This window comes from Gopherus evgoodei, chromosome 6, assembly GCF_007399415.2.
Source record: "Gopherus evgoodei ecotype Sinaloan lineage chromosome 6, rGopEvg1_v1.p, whole genome shotgun sequence".
NCBI lineage: Eukaryota > Metazoa > Chordata > Testudines > Testudinidae > Gopherus > Gopherus evgoodei.
In genome coordinates, this window is record NC_044327.1 from 13,933,683 (window position 1) to 13,951,410 (window position 17,728).

At 44.7% G+C, this 17,728-nt stretch overlaps 1 protein-coding gene across 1 annotated transcript; it reads left to right on the plus strand.

Annotated features, from left to right (window-relative positions):
- The first annotated feature begins 968 nt into the window (after positions 1-968).
- ALDOB (aldolase, fructose-bisphosphate B) lies at positions 969-15,984 on the plus strand. Its single transcript, XM_030567285.1, has 9 exons — positions 969-1,084; positions 10,280-10,401; positions 10,697-10,908; positions 11,476-11,530; positions 12,523-12,683; positions 13,074-13,157; positions 13,807-13,981; positions 14,551-14,750; positions 15,440-15,984. The coding sequence occupies exons 2-9, from the start codon at positions 10,290-10,292 to the stop codon at positions 15,533-15,535; spliced, it is 1,095 nt and encodes a 364-aa protein (XP_030423145.1). The 5' UTR covers positions 969-1,084; positions 10,280-10,289; the 3' UTR covers positions 15,536-15,984.
- The last annotated feature ends 1,744 nt before the right edge of the window (positions 15,985-17,728 follow it).

Here is a 17,728-nt window from a genome sequence, read left to right on the forward strand (position 1 = left end):
AGGGTGCTGGCCTTGTGAAGGTGCACTCCTTTGATGAAAAGCCACAATTCCTTGAACAAGTGTCTAGCAGCTGCTGCTCACCTGAAGGTCATAAAAAATAGAGAGAGAACATTAGGGTCTGAGCAAACATTGCATTGTTCAGTTAAAACAAGCTCTAACATCCAAGGCTACCGTGTGTGCCATTGCTAAGAGTATGCCGTTGGCTTAACGCAGTACCTGTATTACGTGTCCAACCCACTGTGGTGGGCTACCTGGAATATGAAATCAGCTTTGTTCTATTGTGATTTGACAAACTGAAAATATCAGCAGTATGAGCATAGCTGCCCTGGAAGCTGCGTATAGAGAATTCATTTGTTTTTCATAGTGAATATTATGCACCACATAAGCCTAATTTGAGGGTTTCAGTGTTAAATAGGTCCTGCGCTCGCCTGTCCTCCTAGGGTGAATTTATCCCACAAACAGAATTCCAATTTGCACACTGCAATGCACTGAAGCAATTTGTGACTTTCATCCTACTGCACTATTACCAGCAGAGACTGACTCTATTACTAAGAGTACACACTGAGCTTCATCACTTTGCAAGGCCATATACAAAATACAAGGGAACACAGACTCCCTGGCCCCAAGGGACAGAACCAGAGGGTTGGAACTCCATGGAGCTATGCTGATTTACACCAGCTGAGGATCTGGCCCTAAAACGCAAGCTCTAGCCAGGTCCACTGTGAGCATATTCCAGCTTGCAATAATTCGTACTATGGCTTGGAAGGGATGAGGAAGCTGTTGAACTGATCTGTCAAAAGAATCTTTATGGAATTTGTCATTCTCACTCCTAGAGAAAAAAAACTAGAATTTTTCCACTCCTGTGGATGAGAGAGAATGAATCTGATTGGCTGAGGGACCATAAACCCACCCAGCCAATCAGAGGTGCTGCATAGTGACACCGCCTCAAACAGCTTAAAGAGGAGGGAAAACAAATATTGCTAAGGACTTTATAAAAAGTTTGGGAGTTGGGAGATTGGACCTACTTGGCTGCAGCTACCTCAGCAGGAATTTATAGTAAAGAAGGAGACACTATCTTCAAACAGTGAGTGATAAGAAACTACTGATTCAGTTTTGATCTGAATGGGGGAAGGGAGGTGGAGGGAGAGAGAGAGAGAGAGAGAATATGTATCTTTTCTGTCATGGCTTTTGCTTTGCCAGGAACTGCGTGTAAAACTATGTCATCGCTAACCAAATCAGGAAAGAAACACATTCATTCTTAGTTTTTCTTTTTTCTGCAATGATCTCTCTCTCTCACATCTATCTTCTGTAAATATAATAAGCCCCATTTGATGCAATTGCTAACTCTTTTGACTTAATTTTGTAACGAAGAACACCTGGAAGAAGTGAATGCGAACACATAATCTTCATCCTTAATTCAGGAGACTGGATCAATAGCCTGTGTGTTTGTGTCCGTGTCATTTTCTGCTACTTTGTTTAAATGATGATTCGTGTAGGTGCACGTGGGAAAATCTGGGGTGCAGCTGCAGAACGCAATCCTCTTTTTATTCCTTGCATGCACATTATGCATTCAGGGCTGATGAAGTGTTACAACCTGCTTTCGGTGTTTAATTTCTTCGGAAGTATTATAGCAGTAGTGCTGGTGAGACTGACTTTGACCAGGGGACATAGGATAGTCTTGAAAGGAGAAGACTACATGAAAAGAGATAACAGAAGCTGTTGGCAGAAATATTCCCCTGTACTAGCAGTGGAGTTGGACCCCTTTGAATACAGAGGATGAGAACAGTCATCTTCAGTAAATTGCTCAGAACTACAGAATATGAATAGGCTCATTGGCAGTTGCTGACCCCACCATCATCCCCAAGCTAGCACCCTCAACCTCCTAATTCACCCAAAACACCCGCATTGTCCCCTGCTAGCATCCTATGCACTAGAGCTCTCTAGCGGACCTGCCAGAACTCTCCACCTACTCCAGGAACAAGTGCCAACTGCCAGCGTGGCAGAACCCTTCCACAATCCACCACTCCTACCACTACCAACCAGGGCATGGCACCACCCAGGACACCACCACCAAGAAGAAGAAACTGTCCTCAGCATGAAAACGAGTGCTCTATCCAAACCATCTCCCAGCTTCTGGAATAGCCCTGTATATGACCCAGACACTCCCTAGTCCTTAGGGCACCTGTTTCCCTGTGCCCTTCACCAAAAAGGAGATGCAGAAGCACTGAGCATAGAGGGGAATGCAGTGTGGTGTCCACTCCCATCTACAGCCATAAGCTCTGCTGGCCAGTGGAGAGGGGCTGTGGAGTCACAAAGCCTACACCAGGGGTCTCAAACTCAATTTGCCTTAGGGCCAGTGCCAGTCCTCCAATCCTCCCAGCAAGCCAATAATGTCACTGAAGATGGTGTTCAGAAAAGAAAACGTTTACATTGTATTTTTTTATTTCAAATTTCTTAGAAATAATAAAACAGTCATAAAACTTGATACAATTCTTCGTCTGCCAGAGAGTTTTTAGTGTTTGCCAGACACCTGGCAACTCTTCAGTTCTGTCACTTTGTTGATGTTTGACCTCCGTGACTGAGCAGTTGAAACCTTCAGGATTGCAGCAAGGTGTGCGTCAGATAGTTGTGTTCAGTATTGTGACTTGTTTATATTCACTGTGGAAAAACGTGACACTGCCTCCCTGGCTGACTCTGCCCGGCAACTAATAATATTGCCTCCATGGCTGACTCAGCCTGGTGACTTGTAATTGTATCTCTATCCCTCTCCCCCAGCCAATGGGAGCGGCACCTGCAGCAGACACTGCTGCATGCAGAGTCTTTCCTCTGTGGGCTGCAGTGGGGAGGTTCTCAGGTTGTATCTGGCCCGTGGGCTGGGACTTTGAGATCCCTGCCCTACACCCTCCCACCCAATTTGGAGGGGATGTGACCTCAGCTAGTCTGGTGCAAGTGCCACTTGATGCCAGCCCCCAAAGCAAAGGATAAAAGGGGGGGAAAGTGCCTCGCTCCCTCTCCTCTCCCCGACAACACCCATAGATATTTAGCAGTCTGTTAGCAAAACTCTGCCTTACAAGTTGCTCTAAGAAAAAACATGGTGCATGTATGCCTACTACTTGCACACAGGTGCAGAAAACCAAACAGCCGGCAATCAGGTTTTTTAGGTAATTGGGAGGTCTGATCTTCCAGCCACTTGAGAGAACTTGGACAAAATCACCATCTTCAGCAAAAGTGCTCACTCGTTTTCCTAAGGCAGTGGCAGTCTGAATCCTTAATCCAGTGTTTTTCCAGATCTGATACTTGGCAGAGGAGACCCATCCCCTAATCTACATGCTTTACATCTACAGTTTTGTCTTCATGCCTATGGGACAATGCAGTGTATATACTGACCACCATCAAAGCCGCATGAGATGCTGATTTGCACTGTGATGGCTTTTCTCTCTCTAGCAGTTATTTTATTTTTGTAAACATGGCTGTTAATTTAATGTTCAGCGTGTAGGCTTGTATGTGTAAAGTTCAGTGCTTTAACCATTTCTGGATAATGTTCCCATTCAGGGCATGGTAGGACAGTGCCCTGACTTTCTGTCTTATGAGCACCAGAATGAATGGAAGTACAAGACTGCAGTACAAGAGGGGGAAAGGGAGCCCCTACATGGCTTTACGTTCCTCATTTCCTGTAGTCATGAATGGTTAATACCTGACTTGTTCCTCTATTAGCAGCCTCTCTGTTCCTCATGCACTCTTCAGTGTGCGTATTACTTTCTCTCTTCCTTCCCATCTGTTTTGGGTCAAACAGCCTTTTTTATTCCGAAAGGACAATTTGCCTTGTATTCCACACTAATGCTTCTTTGTTTATTTTCTTAAAGCTTCTTACTTATTTTCTTTGCCATATTTTCAGGCAGTTCCCTTCCTCATTTGCCCTGGAATGAGAGGGTTTTCTTCACTTTTGTTTAGGAGGCATAATTTTTCTCAAGTCAATAGAATAATACAAGTATTAAGCATTTTAGAGCCGTTTGCATCTTCCAAGTTTAACACACGTATCAGTGTGTCACATGTCACCCTCTGTACATGAGCCACAGAGAATGCAGATCTGTAGCAGGTCTCACTGGGGAAGCCTGGTTCCATAACTCAAGCAACTCGTGTTTAGCTCTGGCGGTCCCCAGTTAAATCCCTCTTGTTGGTCAAGATGCCAGCCATTGCACAAGCACTTATTAATTTTGTTTTCATTATGCAGAAGGTTAAATTTCCATCCTAGTGTCCCCAACAGACAGCTGAACCAGAAATCAGACAGAAGTGTTGTACTCCTTGCCTGTTTGTTATGAGCCACATTTTAAAACCCCACCCACATCCATTTGTACACATGCAGCTTTTACTCATTCAAATCACTTTCACATACTTTAAGCACTACCGTTTGTGTGCACAATGGTAGAATTTACTCTCACAGATCTACATGCACACAATTTGTGCATACAAATAGGGTTTTGTATGTGTAAATGTGTGTACACAAATGCTGAGAAATTGTGCTCACAAGTAATTGTGCAGACAAAGCTGCACACACTCGGAGAGGGCCAAGTGTTCAACACATGTTCCCTGCACATTTGACATATTTTACATAAAAGGAGAGATAAAAGACAGTCATGAAAACACCTGTGCCAACTGAATCCTCTTTTTCTTGCTGTCCAGAACCCAGATGTTATAACACAACTGGTTTCTCCAGTTTAGGTAGGAGGCTGATAGGCAAATGATTCTAAACCTGACACTGATTGTTTGTAAGAAACAAAGTGCTGAGGGTAATTGCCAAGGGAAAGGCATAAAGAAAGAACAGATGCTTCTAACCTGGTCCGAGGTGCAACATGCTGACAACACTGAAATCCTTCCCCATATTCCCTCTCCCATCCCCCACGTGTGCTTGCACTTTCGCCCCGTCTGTTGTAATATTAACTGAATGCAATGTTTGTGCTGATGTCTGTGACAATATTTCCCACTGCGCTTACTAGAGAAAGGTCTAGATTCCAACACAGCAATATTGACTTTCATTGCCGTGTTTTTCTGGTCCAGCTGCCTCTCTGCCAGGGACTGGCTTAGACAAACAGCCCTGTTTGTTTAAAGCACCTGCAAAGCTTGCTGGAAAGCTTTGCAGAACATTCTATTTAGCCAACACACTGCATCTGATTTTGTGCATTTTCTGTACATATATTCCTTTGTTGTTGCTCTTCCTCCCCCCTTTCAGTTTTGTGAACAATTACAATAAACAGGAAAATAACATTCATGGGCCAGATCTTCAGCTGGTGGAAATTAGCATAGCTCCACTGAAGGCACTCAAACTATAACTATTTACAGCAGCTGAGGATCTGGCCCATAATTTGAAATGATTGGCCTTTTTCCACTAAGCAGATGAGGTACAACTGTCTGGCAGATAAAAATATTGGCAACATCAGTAGCAGAGCCAAGCACAGACCCTATGTCTCCTGCATTCCCAGGGGTGGCTCTAGACATTTTGCCGCCCCAAGCCTGGCAGGCAGGCTGCCTTCAGCGGCTTACCTGCGGAGGGTCTGCCGAAGCTGCAGGACCAGCAGACCCTCCGCAGGCATGCCACCTGTGGGAGATCCGCCGAAGCTGCAGGACCAGCGGACCCTCTGCAGGCGACTGGCAGAGTGCTCCCAGTGGCTTACCGCCCCTAGCACACGCTTGGCGTGCTGGTGCCTGGAGCCGCCCCTGTGCATTCCAGTCTAATTTCCTATCTATTGGACCATGCTCTCTCTTAAACAGGCCTTTATAATTTCTGTTGATACATTTATGGAAGCCTGTTTTTCATAAGGCAGCCATAGTTGAGCAATGACCAATGATGGGCCAGGTTCTGCCATCCATGCTCGTAATGAGCAATACTTTACTGCCTGAATAGGACATCTGAAATCAATGGCACTGCTCTCAAAGAAGGTATTGCGAAGTGTAAGAGTAGCAGAAGCTGGCAATAGATAACTAAATCTATTCACCAAAATAAATGATCATTTCTAGGCTTCCTGGTGTGGTTTTGTTGTGCATCCATCCATTCTTTAGCATTGTGAAGGGGTATTTATGCAAAACTGGGAACTTTCATCTACTCTTGCAACTCATCTCTGTTTGATATCAGACTCCTTCATTTACTATTGCCATTTGCTGTGGACAGGCATGTGATGGCTCATTGGTTTATGGCAGCAGCAGCGTATGGCTTTAGAAGTTGAAACTCAAAAGTGAGGTTCTGATTGGCTGGTGTTGTGTGTGTTATGTTATCTCTCTCGAATTTTCCCAGCTAAAGGATCATCGCTAAGCAGGTATACAGAGCACCTAGAAATCACCATGCCTTGGTCTAACTTCCAGCAAAACCACCATCCCATACTGCCATTCACAGCTGTCTCCCATACAATTGCTGTGCACTGCAGAGAGCTAACTGCTCACTTGTTACACCAGCTCATTGCCACTCTTAACAGGGAGATTCTGCCTACTGTATCCACCTTGCCATATGCACAGGGTGTAGATATACGTCCCGACCCTTTTCCAAGAGCTCAGAACATGGTGGGGAACAAAATCTAAATAGATCTTTTCCTCTGGGAGGATTCTGCAGTATCCTGTAGTAAGGGTCTGGAACACAGAGGACTATCTTGTACAACCGTCACCTTAGGGAACACTTAAAGGGAGTGGGACTGCTCCTGTGAATTACGGCTTGTTAACCTGAGTAAGGGTGCCCCAGACTGGCCCTCAGACTTGCAGTAGTGCTTCTGAAGTGTACTGAGCTATTGCTCATCAGCGCTAGGTCTTGTTTAGGCAGTATTTTAGGACACCCAAGTGCATGCTAAAAGCTGGTCTGCACAGAGTCCCATTGAAGACAGTGAGATTCAAGGATCAGTGCCTAAGCATGTAAATTAGAGAATTAAATGGGAAGTGACATGTCTAAAGGGGAGATGCAGGCAGCTCCACTCACCACAATAGCACCCCCTGTCATCATGTCATGGCATTGCAGGAGGCGACATGTCTAACGGGTAGATGCAAGCAGCTCCACTCACCACAATAGCACCCCCTGTCATCATGTCATGGCGTTGCAGGAGGCGACATGTCTAACGGGTAGATGCAGGTAGCTCCACTCACCACAATAGCACCCCCGTCATCATGTCATGGCATTGCAGGAGGCGACATGTCAAACGGGTAGATGCAAGCAGCTCCACTCACCACAATAGCACCCCCTGTCATCATGTCATGGCATTGCAGAAGTCTTCACTTCTTGCATCCCCTGTTGATCACTTCCTTGAACCTGCAATGGCCTATTTGTGGCCATGACTTAGCCCTTCAAAGTCAAGTCTAGTTCGGACCCCTTCTGGGGTAACAAGAGATCCTTTTACCCCTCACAGGCTACTCCCCAACCCATCCTTTGGGCTCACACCTCAGCCCCATCCTGTGCTCAGCAATCCTTGTTTTGAGGTTTCTAGACCCCCTCCTGGGGCTGATGAGGGAGCACAGATACACGTTCTGCTCTGGGTTCCAGCCCAGGGACACTGTGTTAAAATGGGTCTGCTCCTTCTAGTGGTGTAATCCTAATCTGCAGCATTACCCTGCCAGCCTAGCTCTCTAACCCCACCTCCAAACGGCTCTAACTCTGGCCCCATGCTGTGGCAGGCAAGGCCCTGGGGCGTACTCAGCACCACTACACCATTCACATCTGCTGCTGTTTCTCTGGCTACTTCCTACCTCTGAGCCCCTGTGTTGTTTCCCAGTAGGCTGTGGTTAACCCAGCCTCTCCTTTGGTTCCCAGGTTTCTCTCTAGGTCCTCCCCACTCCTTGTTCCTACTCTGGAACATTCACCCTACCTTTTTCCAGAACACTCACCACAGAATATAACTCCATCTGTGAGGCTTCTTTACCTTCACCAGACCCTACCTAGAGAGAAGGAACTCCCTATCTCTTCTTTCTGAGTCAGTTCTATCTCTACATCTTCCTCCTTGACCTTTCACAGCAGGGGTCACTAATGGTAATTAAGCTACTAGATCAGGATCAGTTGGGGGACAAGTGCTAGGCCACAGGCAAGACAGAGTCTGACTCCTCATAAAGGCCCTGCCAGCCTATGATAATAGTGAACTGGACCTAGAGTCAGGAAAATGGGGGTCTGTTACTGGCTTAGCCACTGACCTGCTTGGTGACTGTGGGCAAGTCACTGCTTCTGTGTTACTCCCTCCAACAATGTGCCTGTCTTGTCTGTTTAGAATGTAAGCTGTATGGGTCAGGGACTGTCTCCCGCTACGCATTTGTTTGTGTGGCACTTAATCTTCGTTGGGGCTACAAGGATTATAACACAAATAATTACAATAACAATCAGAACAGGGACTTTTCTTCTTCTTAAGACCTTTATAAAGGATGGATGACAGATAGATGAGGCCATAACATACATGAGGAAGGACCTGGATCTCAGAGGTGTGATCACAGGGCTATACAGTGTAAACATTACTGCAGAACACCACCATACTTCTCTATAAAGGCCTCTAGGAAGTATTTTTTTCTGGAACAGATATACTTCTCATTGTCCACCCAAAGAACAAACCCAAGCTGTCAGGTGTGTTCTCCTTCCTTATCAAAATCTTAATAAGATCATACACCAGCCTCAGCAAAAGACAGAATCTGACCCTCACTCAGGTGAAATTTTCAGCTTGTGAATGTCAGCCACAGCCTGATAAAATAGGAATAGATTAGGATCCATTTGCAATCCAAGATCTTGTATAGAGTAGGATTAATTCATCTCACATTTGATTTGCTTTCCCGTGAAACAGCTAATATCTCATGCAGTTCTGAGAGGAGCCCCAGGCATACAAATTATAGACACACAGCAGGAAAGAAGGGGTGAGAAAGCATTGAGCCATACAAGCAAATACCTACAAGGCAGGTGAAGGAAGAGGAGGAGGTTTGTTAGCAGACAGTGTACCATGTGGGAGATAAGAGAGAACTCTTAGTTATTTAGGAGCAAAGTATCTAATCTGCTTTACAAAGAACTTTGCCAGTCAGCAATTAATGTGTGTTACTTTGTCCCAGATTTTAATGATTTAACTACAGGCTTGGCAGAATTCTTATTTTTTTCCTTCTTCAAATTTTGAGCGATAATATCAACATTTATTTTAAAAGATTATTTTATTTTACTTTATCAATTTACATTTTCAGTTGTGGGAAATTATGAAGGGGAGGGGTCAGAATTATTTAATGACTGTAGATGCTTTGAGATTCAAAAAGTTAAAGCTTTATAGCTATAACATGAATTGTCAATATCATGTCAAAATATGCAAAATAAGTATCCTTAAATCAAACTCTGAAGCTCTCAAGAAGCATTTTTCTTGCTTTGCCAATCTGTAAATTTTGATTATGATGGTTGGAAATATCTTTTTGTCAGTTTCTGTGTGTCCAGTGAAATTGACATTTACCGATTAAAAAAAAATCTAATCCTTCCAAGCCTATTTACTGAACTGCCTTTAGGCTCTGAGCACGTCCAGTTATATACATAAATCCCACTGTGCCAGCAATGCCCCTCTGCCATGTACATTGGCCAAACTGGACAGTCTCTAAGCAAAAGAATAAATGGACACAAATCTGACATCAGGAATCATAACATTCAAAAACCAGTGGAAGAACACTTCAACCTCTCTAACCACTAAGTGACAGACTTGAAAGTGGCAATTTTGCAACAAAAAAACTTCAGAAACAGACTCCAAAGAGAGACTGCTGAACTCGAATTAATATGCAAATTAGATACAATTAACTTAGGTTTAAACAGAGACTGGGAATGGTTGGGTCATTACACTAATTGAATCTATTTCCCTATGTTAAGTTCTCCTCACACCTTCTATGGGTCATCTCAATTATCACTTCAAAGGGTTTTTTTTTTCTCTTGCTGATGATAGCTCATCTCAATTGATTGGACTCTTCCAATTGGTATGCATACTTCCACCTTTTCATGTTCTCTGTATGTATAAATATCTCCTGTTTGTGTGTTCCATTCTGTGCATCCGAACAAGTGAGCTGTAGCTCACAAAAGCTTATGCTGAAATAAATTTGTTAGTCTCTAAGGTGCCACAAGTACTCCTGTTCTTTTTGTGGATACAGACTAACATGGCTGCTACTCTGAAACCTGTAAGAATATAGAGAACCTCACTCCCATCAGAAGGAGATACATGTGATTGTTGTGTCTGTATCCAATCAATGTGATTTTACAAACACTATCCACAGCATAACTCAGCTTGGAACAATGGGTGTCTCTACATGTCTCCTCCAGAATAGCCATCATGACCCACCAGTTTCCCGCGCTGACTCCGGAGCAGAAGAAGGCCCTGTCTGACATAGCTCAGCAGATTGTGGCTCCAGGGAAGGGGATCCTGGCTGCAGATGAGTCTGTGGGTGAGTTGATCAGTTATTGAGATTTCTTAGTGTCCTTCAAGCCATTTTGATTCTGAAATAATTTGAGATACCAAGCAGGAGTAAATGAATCCCCAGCTTTCTTCAGGAGCGAGCAGTCCATCAGGGCAGGGTTGGGGTCCAACTATAAGGGCATGGGCTGAGGAGATTAGCCCAGGTCTTTACAGACACAGGAAGGCCTAATTCTCAGTTACTCCATCCTTGCAATTATACAAGATAAGTGAAAGGACAATCATACCCAATATCGTGTTCTCTGACCTTTGGCCCCTCTTGCCAGGTACTATGGGGAACAGACTGCAGAGGATCAAGGTGGAGAACACAGAGGAAAATCGCCGCGCCTTCCGAGAGATCCTCTTTTCTTCAGATGCTTCCATCAATCAGAGCATTGGGGGCGTGATCTTTTTCCATGAGACCCTCTATCAGAAGGACAGCAGTGGAAAACCATTCCCAGATGTCATCAAAGACAAAGGCATTGTGGTGGGAATAAAGGTGAATATCTCCAAGGTCCCTGCTGGCATAATAGCCCCAGAGCCCTTCCCAGTGTGAACTGTGCCCAGGCAGGGATCTCGCTGATAAGCAATGCTCTTTTGTCATTCCGGCACCATTCTCTGCATTACCCCTGCAGCCAATGCTCCTGTACTGTCAGCCAAGCCACAGCTACAGCCACTGATCCTGACCTGTTTTATTCAGCAAATCCCCCACCTCCTAGAGCTCTTGCTTCACCCTTCCATTCCATTGTCCTCAAGACTCTTGAGTCCATCCTCTCCAGTGACTCTCCCCAACTCCTAGAATTCTTGGGTTGTTCCCGCCAACAATTCTGCTTCCCACTCCCAATATCTGTTTGTTCATTGTCATGCATTGTTCTCGCCTGCATTTTCTCCATTCCCCACCCTTGTTTTCTGTCTCTTGCTCTGCCCACCGAGGTCCTGCACCATTTGTTACAGTGACTCCTGCTGGCGAAGGCTGAGGAGTCTGTACTAGCTCTGGGTTACAGTGGCAGAAATTATACTGATCTGTTAATTGTTAACACATCTTCCTTTCCATGTACTTCCGTAGCTAGATAAAGGAACAGCCCCGCTGGCAGGAACAAATGGAGAAATCACCATTCAAGGTGAGACATTTCCTCTAAGCCATCAAGAATGAGGGTGCATTTCCTCACAAGGAGAGATTTAAATGACTGGAGTATGGCTGAGCTGTGGTTCTCAAAGTGAAAGCCATGTGGGGCAGGGAGAAGCAGGTGTACAACACAAGCAGCAGTGGCTGGAAGCATTGTGCTTGCAGAGGGCAGGAGCAACATAGTACCTCCAAAGGCGTTGGGGGGGGTATGTGCTCATTGGCACACCTTGCTCCACACTTAGACACTATGCACTCCACCACCACAACCCTCCAGATACCAGCCAGCATGCAGAGAGCAGCCTCCCCCTGCCCAGAAACATCCCTTTTGGCTTGATGAGCACAAGGTAATAAGTAGGCAGAAGAGTAGTAAGTCACAAGAGCTCTTTGTCTTGCTTCAAGGCATAAAAGTGATCACCAGCTAGGATCAGAAAGGATTTATCCCCTCATCCTCCCCCACCAAGTTAACATTATATGGTTGTTCATGTGTATTTTGGGGGGTGGAATTAGATGGGAGTAGAGGTCATTTCCCCCTGAAGTATCAGGTTTTACAGTCAGAATCAGGATATCAGATTTTCTGTACTAATCCTCTGACCTTGTGCAGCAGTTCCTGTTTCTAACATTATGGATCCTGCATTATTACTTTCCCAGAGGCTTTGCTAACCACAGATTATACCCAGGGTTTCCCTAGTTACCATCCTAGCTCTGTCAATTTAGAGAACCCCATTCCCTGAGGCCCATACAGTGAGCAGCTACTGCACTGGCCATGCACAGAGTGGAGACATTTTGCATGCCCCCTGGGTAGTCTGCACAAGGACCACAGGATAGCAGTCTCCAGGAGAAGGCAGGAGCCACAGGCCACCCCCACCCCCGCACTGGCCCTGTATCCCCACCTCCACAGGGTTGCGTAGAGGACACAAAGTTCAGTCCAACCACATAAATCTGGAGGCACTAAATAAGGCACCTTCTTTTCCCTTTTTATACTGGCAGGGCTGGATGGGCTTGCTGAGCGCTGCGCCCAGTATAAGAAGGATGGCGCTGATTTTGGCAAGTGGCGTGCTGTGCTGAAGATCACAGACACAACTCCCTCCACTCTAGCCATCCAGGAGAATGCCAACACGCTGGCACGCTATGCCAGTATCTGCCAGCAGGTATAAACTCTCAGTGTGTGTGTGAAATAGTTCCCTCCCTTCCTGTGATGTGGGAATAAGTTGTGCCCTTTTCTACTCTCTTTTGAAATAGTTCCCATGTGTTTGAGAGGAGGCCTCTTTGTCCATCATGCTGAGAGAGTCTGTTGGTATCTTCTCTCTTCTGGTAGTTCTCTTTGCTTTACTGCCCCTTTCTCAGGCTATCCCTGCTAGGACAGTAGGGTGACCAGACAGCAAGTGTGAAAAATCAGGACTCGGGGTGGGGGGTAATAGGAGCCTAAATAAGAAAAAGACCCCAAAATCAGGATGTCCCTATAAAATTGGGACATTTGTTCACCTTATAGGGCAGTCTCTTGTCCAGACCTCCAGTGACTTCTGTTTTTCCATTCCTAGCATGGGTTGGTGCCCATTGTAGAACCGGAGGTCCTACCCGATGGAGACCATGACCTCCAGCGCTGTCAGTATGTTACAGAGAAGGTAAGATTCTTACCTACCAGCCAGGTCCCATTTTCATCAATCAGCATAATAATAATAATACTTAGCTCTTAAACAGAGCTTTGCATTCATAAGTCTCAAAGTACTTTCTTATCTTCATTTTACAGATGGATGGTGGGGTGGGGGAGGGAAGGAGGCACTGAAAGGTTAAGCGAGTTGCCCGAGATCACACAGTAAGTAAGTGGCAGAGGTGGGAATTGTCCCCTAGCCACGAGGCCACCCTGTTTCTCTGCTGAGAAGGGCTCACTCTTCTAAGAGAAGAGGTATCATCCAGGTTTCCACTGCCATTCCGTATTTTGTAACTTTCCCATTCCAGAGTAAGGTAGGTTTGAGGGGCTAAAGCCAAGAATTCCATGACTATGGAGAAGGAATTCCTGTATCATCTCTGCGGACAAATACTTCTCCATAGCAGGTTTGGTGGGCTTTTTGGTAAAGTGATAGAAGGGGGATTGAAGTTCAGCCTGGCTAAAACGTGGACAGTGAATTCCACTCTCACCCCAGAAATAGGTTGTCCCCCTCCAGCAGTTTTGGAGGCCTGGGTCTCTCTGGTGAATCAGTATGGGAGTGAAGCCCAGCATTGAGTGAACATGAATAAGCATTGAATGATCCTTCTGTTCTCATTGTTTCCCAGGTCCTGGCTGCTGTCTACAAGGCCCTGAATGATCATCATGTCTACCTGGAGGGAACACTACTCAAACCCAATATGGTGACTGCTGGGCATTCCTGCCCCAAGAAGTACACCCCTCAGGAGGTAGCCATGGCAACAGTCACTGCCCTTCATCGCACTGTTCCTGCTGCTGTTCCTGGTAACTCATTCATTACTATCCATTGCTTCTCCATGCATATTCAAGGATCATCCATCCAAGTGCCTCAAATGTTTATTGCGGTTGTTTGTAGGACCTATCGTGATCTGAAACCTCAAGTCTCACGTACTGAGGTGCAGTAAGACCTTGGGGGGAGGGGTCAGACCACAATGTCTCCACTGGTTAGTTTAATATATATCTCTCCATTTGCTTCCATTTAATGACCTGTTCTGTTCCCAGGAGGCTGGGTTGTGTGGTTGTTGCATTGAAAGATTTTAAGAGAATTTGTTGCATCTCTAGTTATGGACCAAATAGCAGACACCAGCGGTAGATTTGACAGGGCATCATATGCAATCTCACTGAGGACTGATAGGATACAATATCTATGGATATACAGTTGATCGAATTCACTTCAGTCTCACCCTAAATGCCTTCTTTGGGAAAACCGTGATTTGTGATATGTGATTCTTTATGTTCCTGCTGCCTCCACGACAAGATTCTGCTTCATCTCAGGACATGAGAGTGAATCAGTGGTCTCTAAACTTACAACTTCTTTTTTTTTCCTCCCACAGGAATCTGCTTCCTGTCCGGAGGCCAAAGTGAAGAGGAAGCTTCTCTCAACCTCAGTGCCATCAACCAGTGCCCTTTGCCCAAACCCTGGAAGCTGACCTTCTCATATGGACGGGCTCTGCAGGCATCAGCACTTGCCGCATGGGCTGGCAAACCTGAGAACAAGAAGGCTACGCAGGAGGCATTTTGCAAACGGGCACAGGTATGGGACCTTCACTTCATCATCATGACTGAGCTGCCCCAGACCCTCCAGTTCTAAGTCCAGGTCTTTAAAAGAACATTCACTCTACTTCAGAGAAACACTGTACAACACATGGTGCGATAAATGGGGACATGTTCCCCAAGTTTTAAAGATTCCTGTTGCTTTGCTCCATCCTTGTGTTTCATGTTCATCCAAGGATGACAGCCCACGCCCCGCAGGTCTAACACAGGAAACTGCAGCGCAAGCTTCCCCTCAAAGCCCCAATAATAGTCCTCAAATCTACTCTGGAGACATCTGTAAGAATAAATGGGTGGTTTATTCTCCTTACCCAATTGATCTTCGGTCTCTTTGCTGAGACTGCCGACTAGGATGCTAATTAAAGCTAATTTCTGTGGACATTTTTACAATATGGGTAAATTTGTCTGAGATGATTAGCTCATTGTATATAGGCCAACACACAGGTATCAGATAGCAATAACTTTTGATCACTAGCATTCTGCCTTAGAAGTTAACAGTCTTTATATTATCTGTTTCCTAAATTCTTCAGTCCTTGTAAATTTTGTTTGGGAATTCACAGAAATACTCCCTATTTCCCTGTGTTCTTTACTTCTCCCTGTCTTTTTTTTTTTTTTTTTTTTTTACTCTCCTCTGGATAACTAACTGTTTCTCCCTCCTTTTTGTTTTTTCAGATTAATGGGTTAGCATCCAAAGGACAATATATTGTCTCTGGAAAGAGTGATGCAGCTGCAAAACAGTCCCTTTTCACTGCCAGCTACACGTACTAAGGTGTGAGAATACACCACCACCCTGTCCCTCTAGGGGGACTGAAAAAGGAAAAATCCTAACCCCAAAAAGGAAACTGGAAATCCTGTGGGTTCAAACTATGGGCTCCACTGCACACTTTAATCCTAAAATGTAGGAAGAAAATCACCTCATCTTATCCAAGAAAATAGTACCTGTTTTAAAGACTTATTCCCTACTGCCATTGCTAATTTACCAAATTGCTCTCTCCCCCTGAGAGAGTTTTTACTTTGTTCCTTAGAAAAATGGGAATGCAGGCATCAATTTTCTCTGTTTACAAGCAAATAAAGCACATGCCCCCTCCAAAACCACACTCTGCAGCGGGAGAGAGTACATTGGACTCCTGTATTACACATTCTAGATATTGTTTTCAATCTACGGGCTGTGAATAAAACATCCGCAACTGTGAAATTATATGCAGCTGATAAATTTTTATTGTGTGTGAAGGTTTAATTCTTTCTCACAAGTGCACATATGCACCTTGGGGTTACTTTCAATTGCTTGTTGAATTTTATGTGCACAAACTAAACCAGACAAAATAATTGCCTGTGAACTGCCAATGAGATCAAAATCATATATTTAAAAAAAAATGAAATTCTGCATTTCTGATAATGACTTAGGCCTTGATCCTGCAATGTGAGTTCAGAGGGCCTTCAGGTAAGCTCAGGTTTCTGCCTGCGAAGCACAGCTTTCAGGGTCATAGATAGTTAAAGCTACCTCCAAAGACTGTGTCCAGAGAATCCTTCTCTTCAAGTTTATGCTGAGCCTGCTGCATATTGGGGCAGGACTTTGAGAGATAAGTTAATGATGTGTGAATAACACCTAACTCTTACATAGCACTTTTCATACACAGATCTCAAAGCACTTTACAAAGGAAATAAACATTGCTATGCCCATTTTACAGACTGAGGAAACTGAAGCACAGAGGTTTTAAGTGATTTGTCCAAAGCTCCTCAGAACACCAGAAAGAGAACCCCTGTCTCCTGAGTTCTCAGGCCGGACTCTATCCACTAGGTCCTGCTGCCTCTTAGATACTGATCCAGTGTGCACACCCTCTGTAAACTTGTAGTCACTGTCGCATTCTGGAGTTCAATCCAGATGAGTGAGGGGTTGTATGACAGCCTGCCCTGTAACCCTAGATGCCTCACAGTGCTTTGCTGTTGTACTTCCCAACCTGAGCTGCTCACAGTCTACCACCATGCAGTTCACACTCTTGAGGGTCTGTATACAGTTACAGCCCTGGCCCAGCAGCTCTGACCCCAGCAGCCTGTCAGCAACACACCAGTCACACCCTGGCTTCCACCAGCCTCGGTTACTACTTGCCAGGTGACCCCAACACACTCCCAGTCCCAAATTTTCCAAAATCAGGTGTTCTGCACTGGCCAGTCCTTTTCTGGACAGTTCCAATATTAAAGGTTTGTTGCTCCTGTAAATAGTCAATATTCAACAGTTTGCTACTTTAACTGGAGTTACCAAACACTTCAGTCTAAACACTGCATTGGATTGGTTTAGATTTAAAAAAAATAAAACATGTTTATTAACAAAAGAAGATAGTATTTTAAGTGAATTCAAGTATGAGAGATAAAGTTAGAAACGGTTATAAGCAAATAAAAGTGAAAACACACATCTACAAGTCTAAAGCTTAATCTAGCAAGGCTTTATTCAAGATCATCTCTCTCACAGACAGTCTTCCAGCAAGATGGCGACTGATCCTTGGTAAGGATCTATCCCCAAGGCCCAAGGTTATTGATGACTTTGTTTTCTTAGGTGAAAGAGAGAGATCACTTGGCGGTTCTCTGCTCCTTTCTTTTATAGTCTAGTGAACCCATTAAGTGGATTCTTCTGAAGATTATCCCTCAAAGCAAAGATTATTCAAACAGTAAAGGAGGCAATATGGAGTAGGGTACAGAAGGAGGCATCTTTCTTCCCACCTGTGTTTGCAGAAATGCAAATTTGCTTCATCTTCTGTCAATTCCTCTCTCTGCTATCTTGAGGACCCACTTTACTATTGATATCTAAATTGAGGTAAAACACACATTCCTCTGTTTAGGATAGACCTGTTTAACAACCTTTGCCTAGGCAGGGCTGTGCGGTTTTGAATGTGTGCTAATAACATTATACAGGGGGATTTCATAACTTCCCATATAATGCTGCTACACACATTTCACCAGGATGTT

Coding starts and splice junctions, on each gene's coding strand:
- ALDOB (XM_030567285.1), top strand. CDS start 10,290: ATGACCCACCAGTTTCCCGCGCTGACTCCGGAGCAGAAGAAGGCCCTG. Junction 10,402..10,696: donor GGCTGCAGATGAGTCTGTGG/GTGAGTTGATCA, acceptor CCCTCTTGCCAG/GTACTATGGGGAACAGACTG. Junction 14,751..15,439: donor CATTTTGCAAACGGGCACAG/GTATGGGACCTT, acceptor TTGTTTTTTCAG/ATTAATGGGTTAGCATCCAA.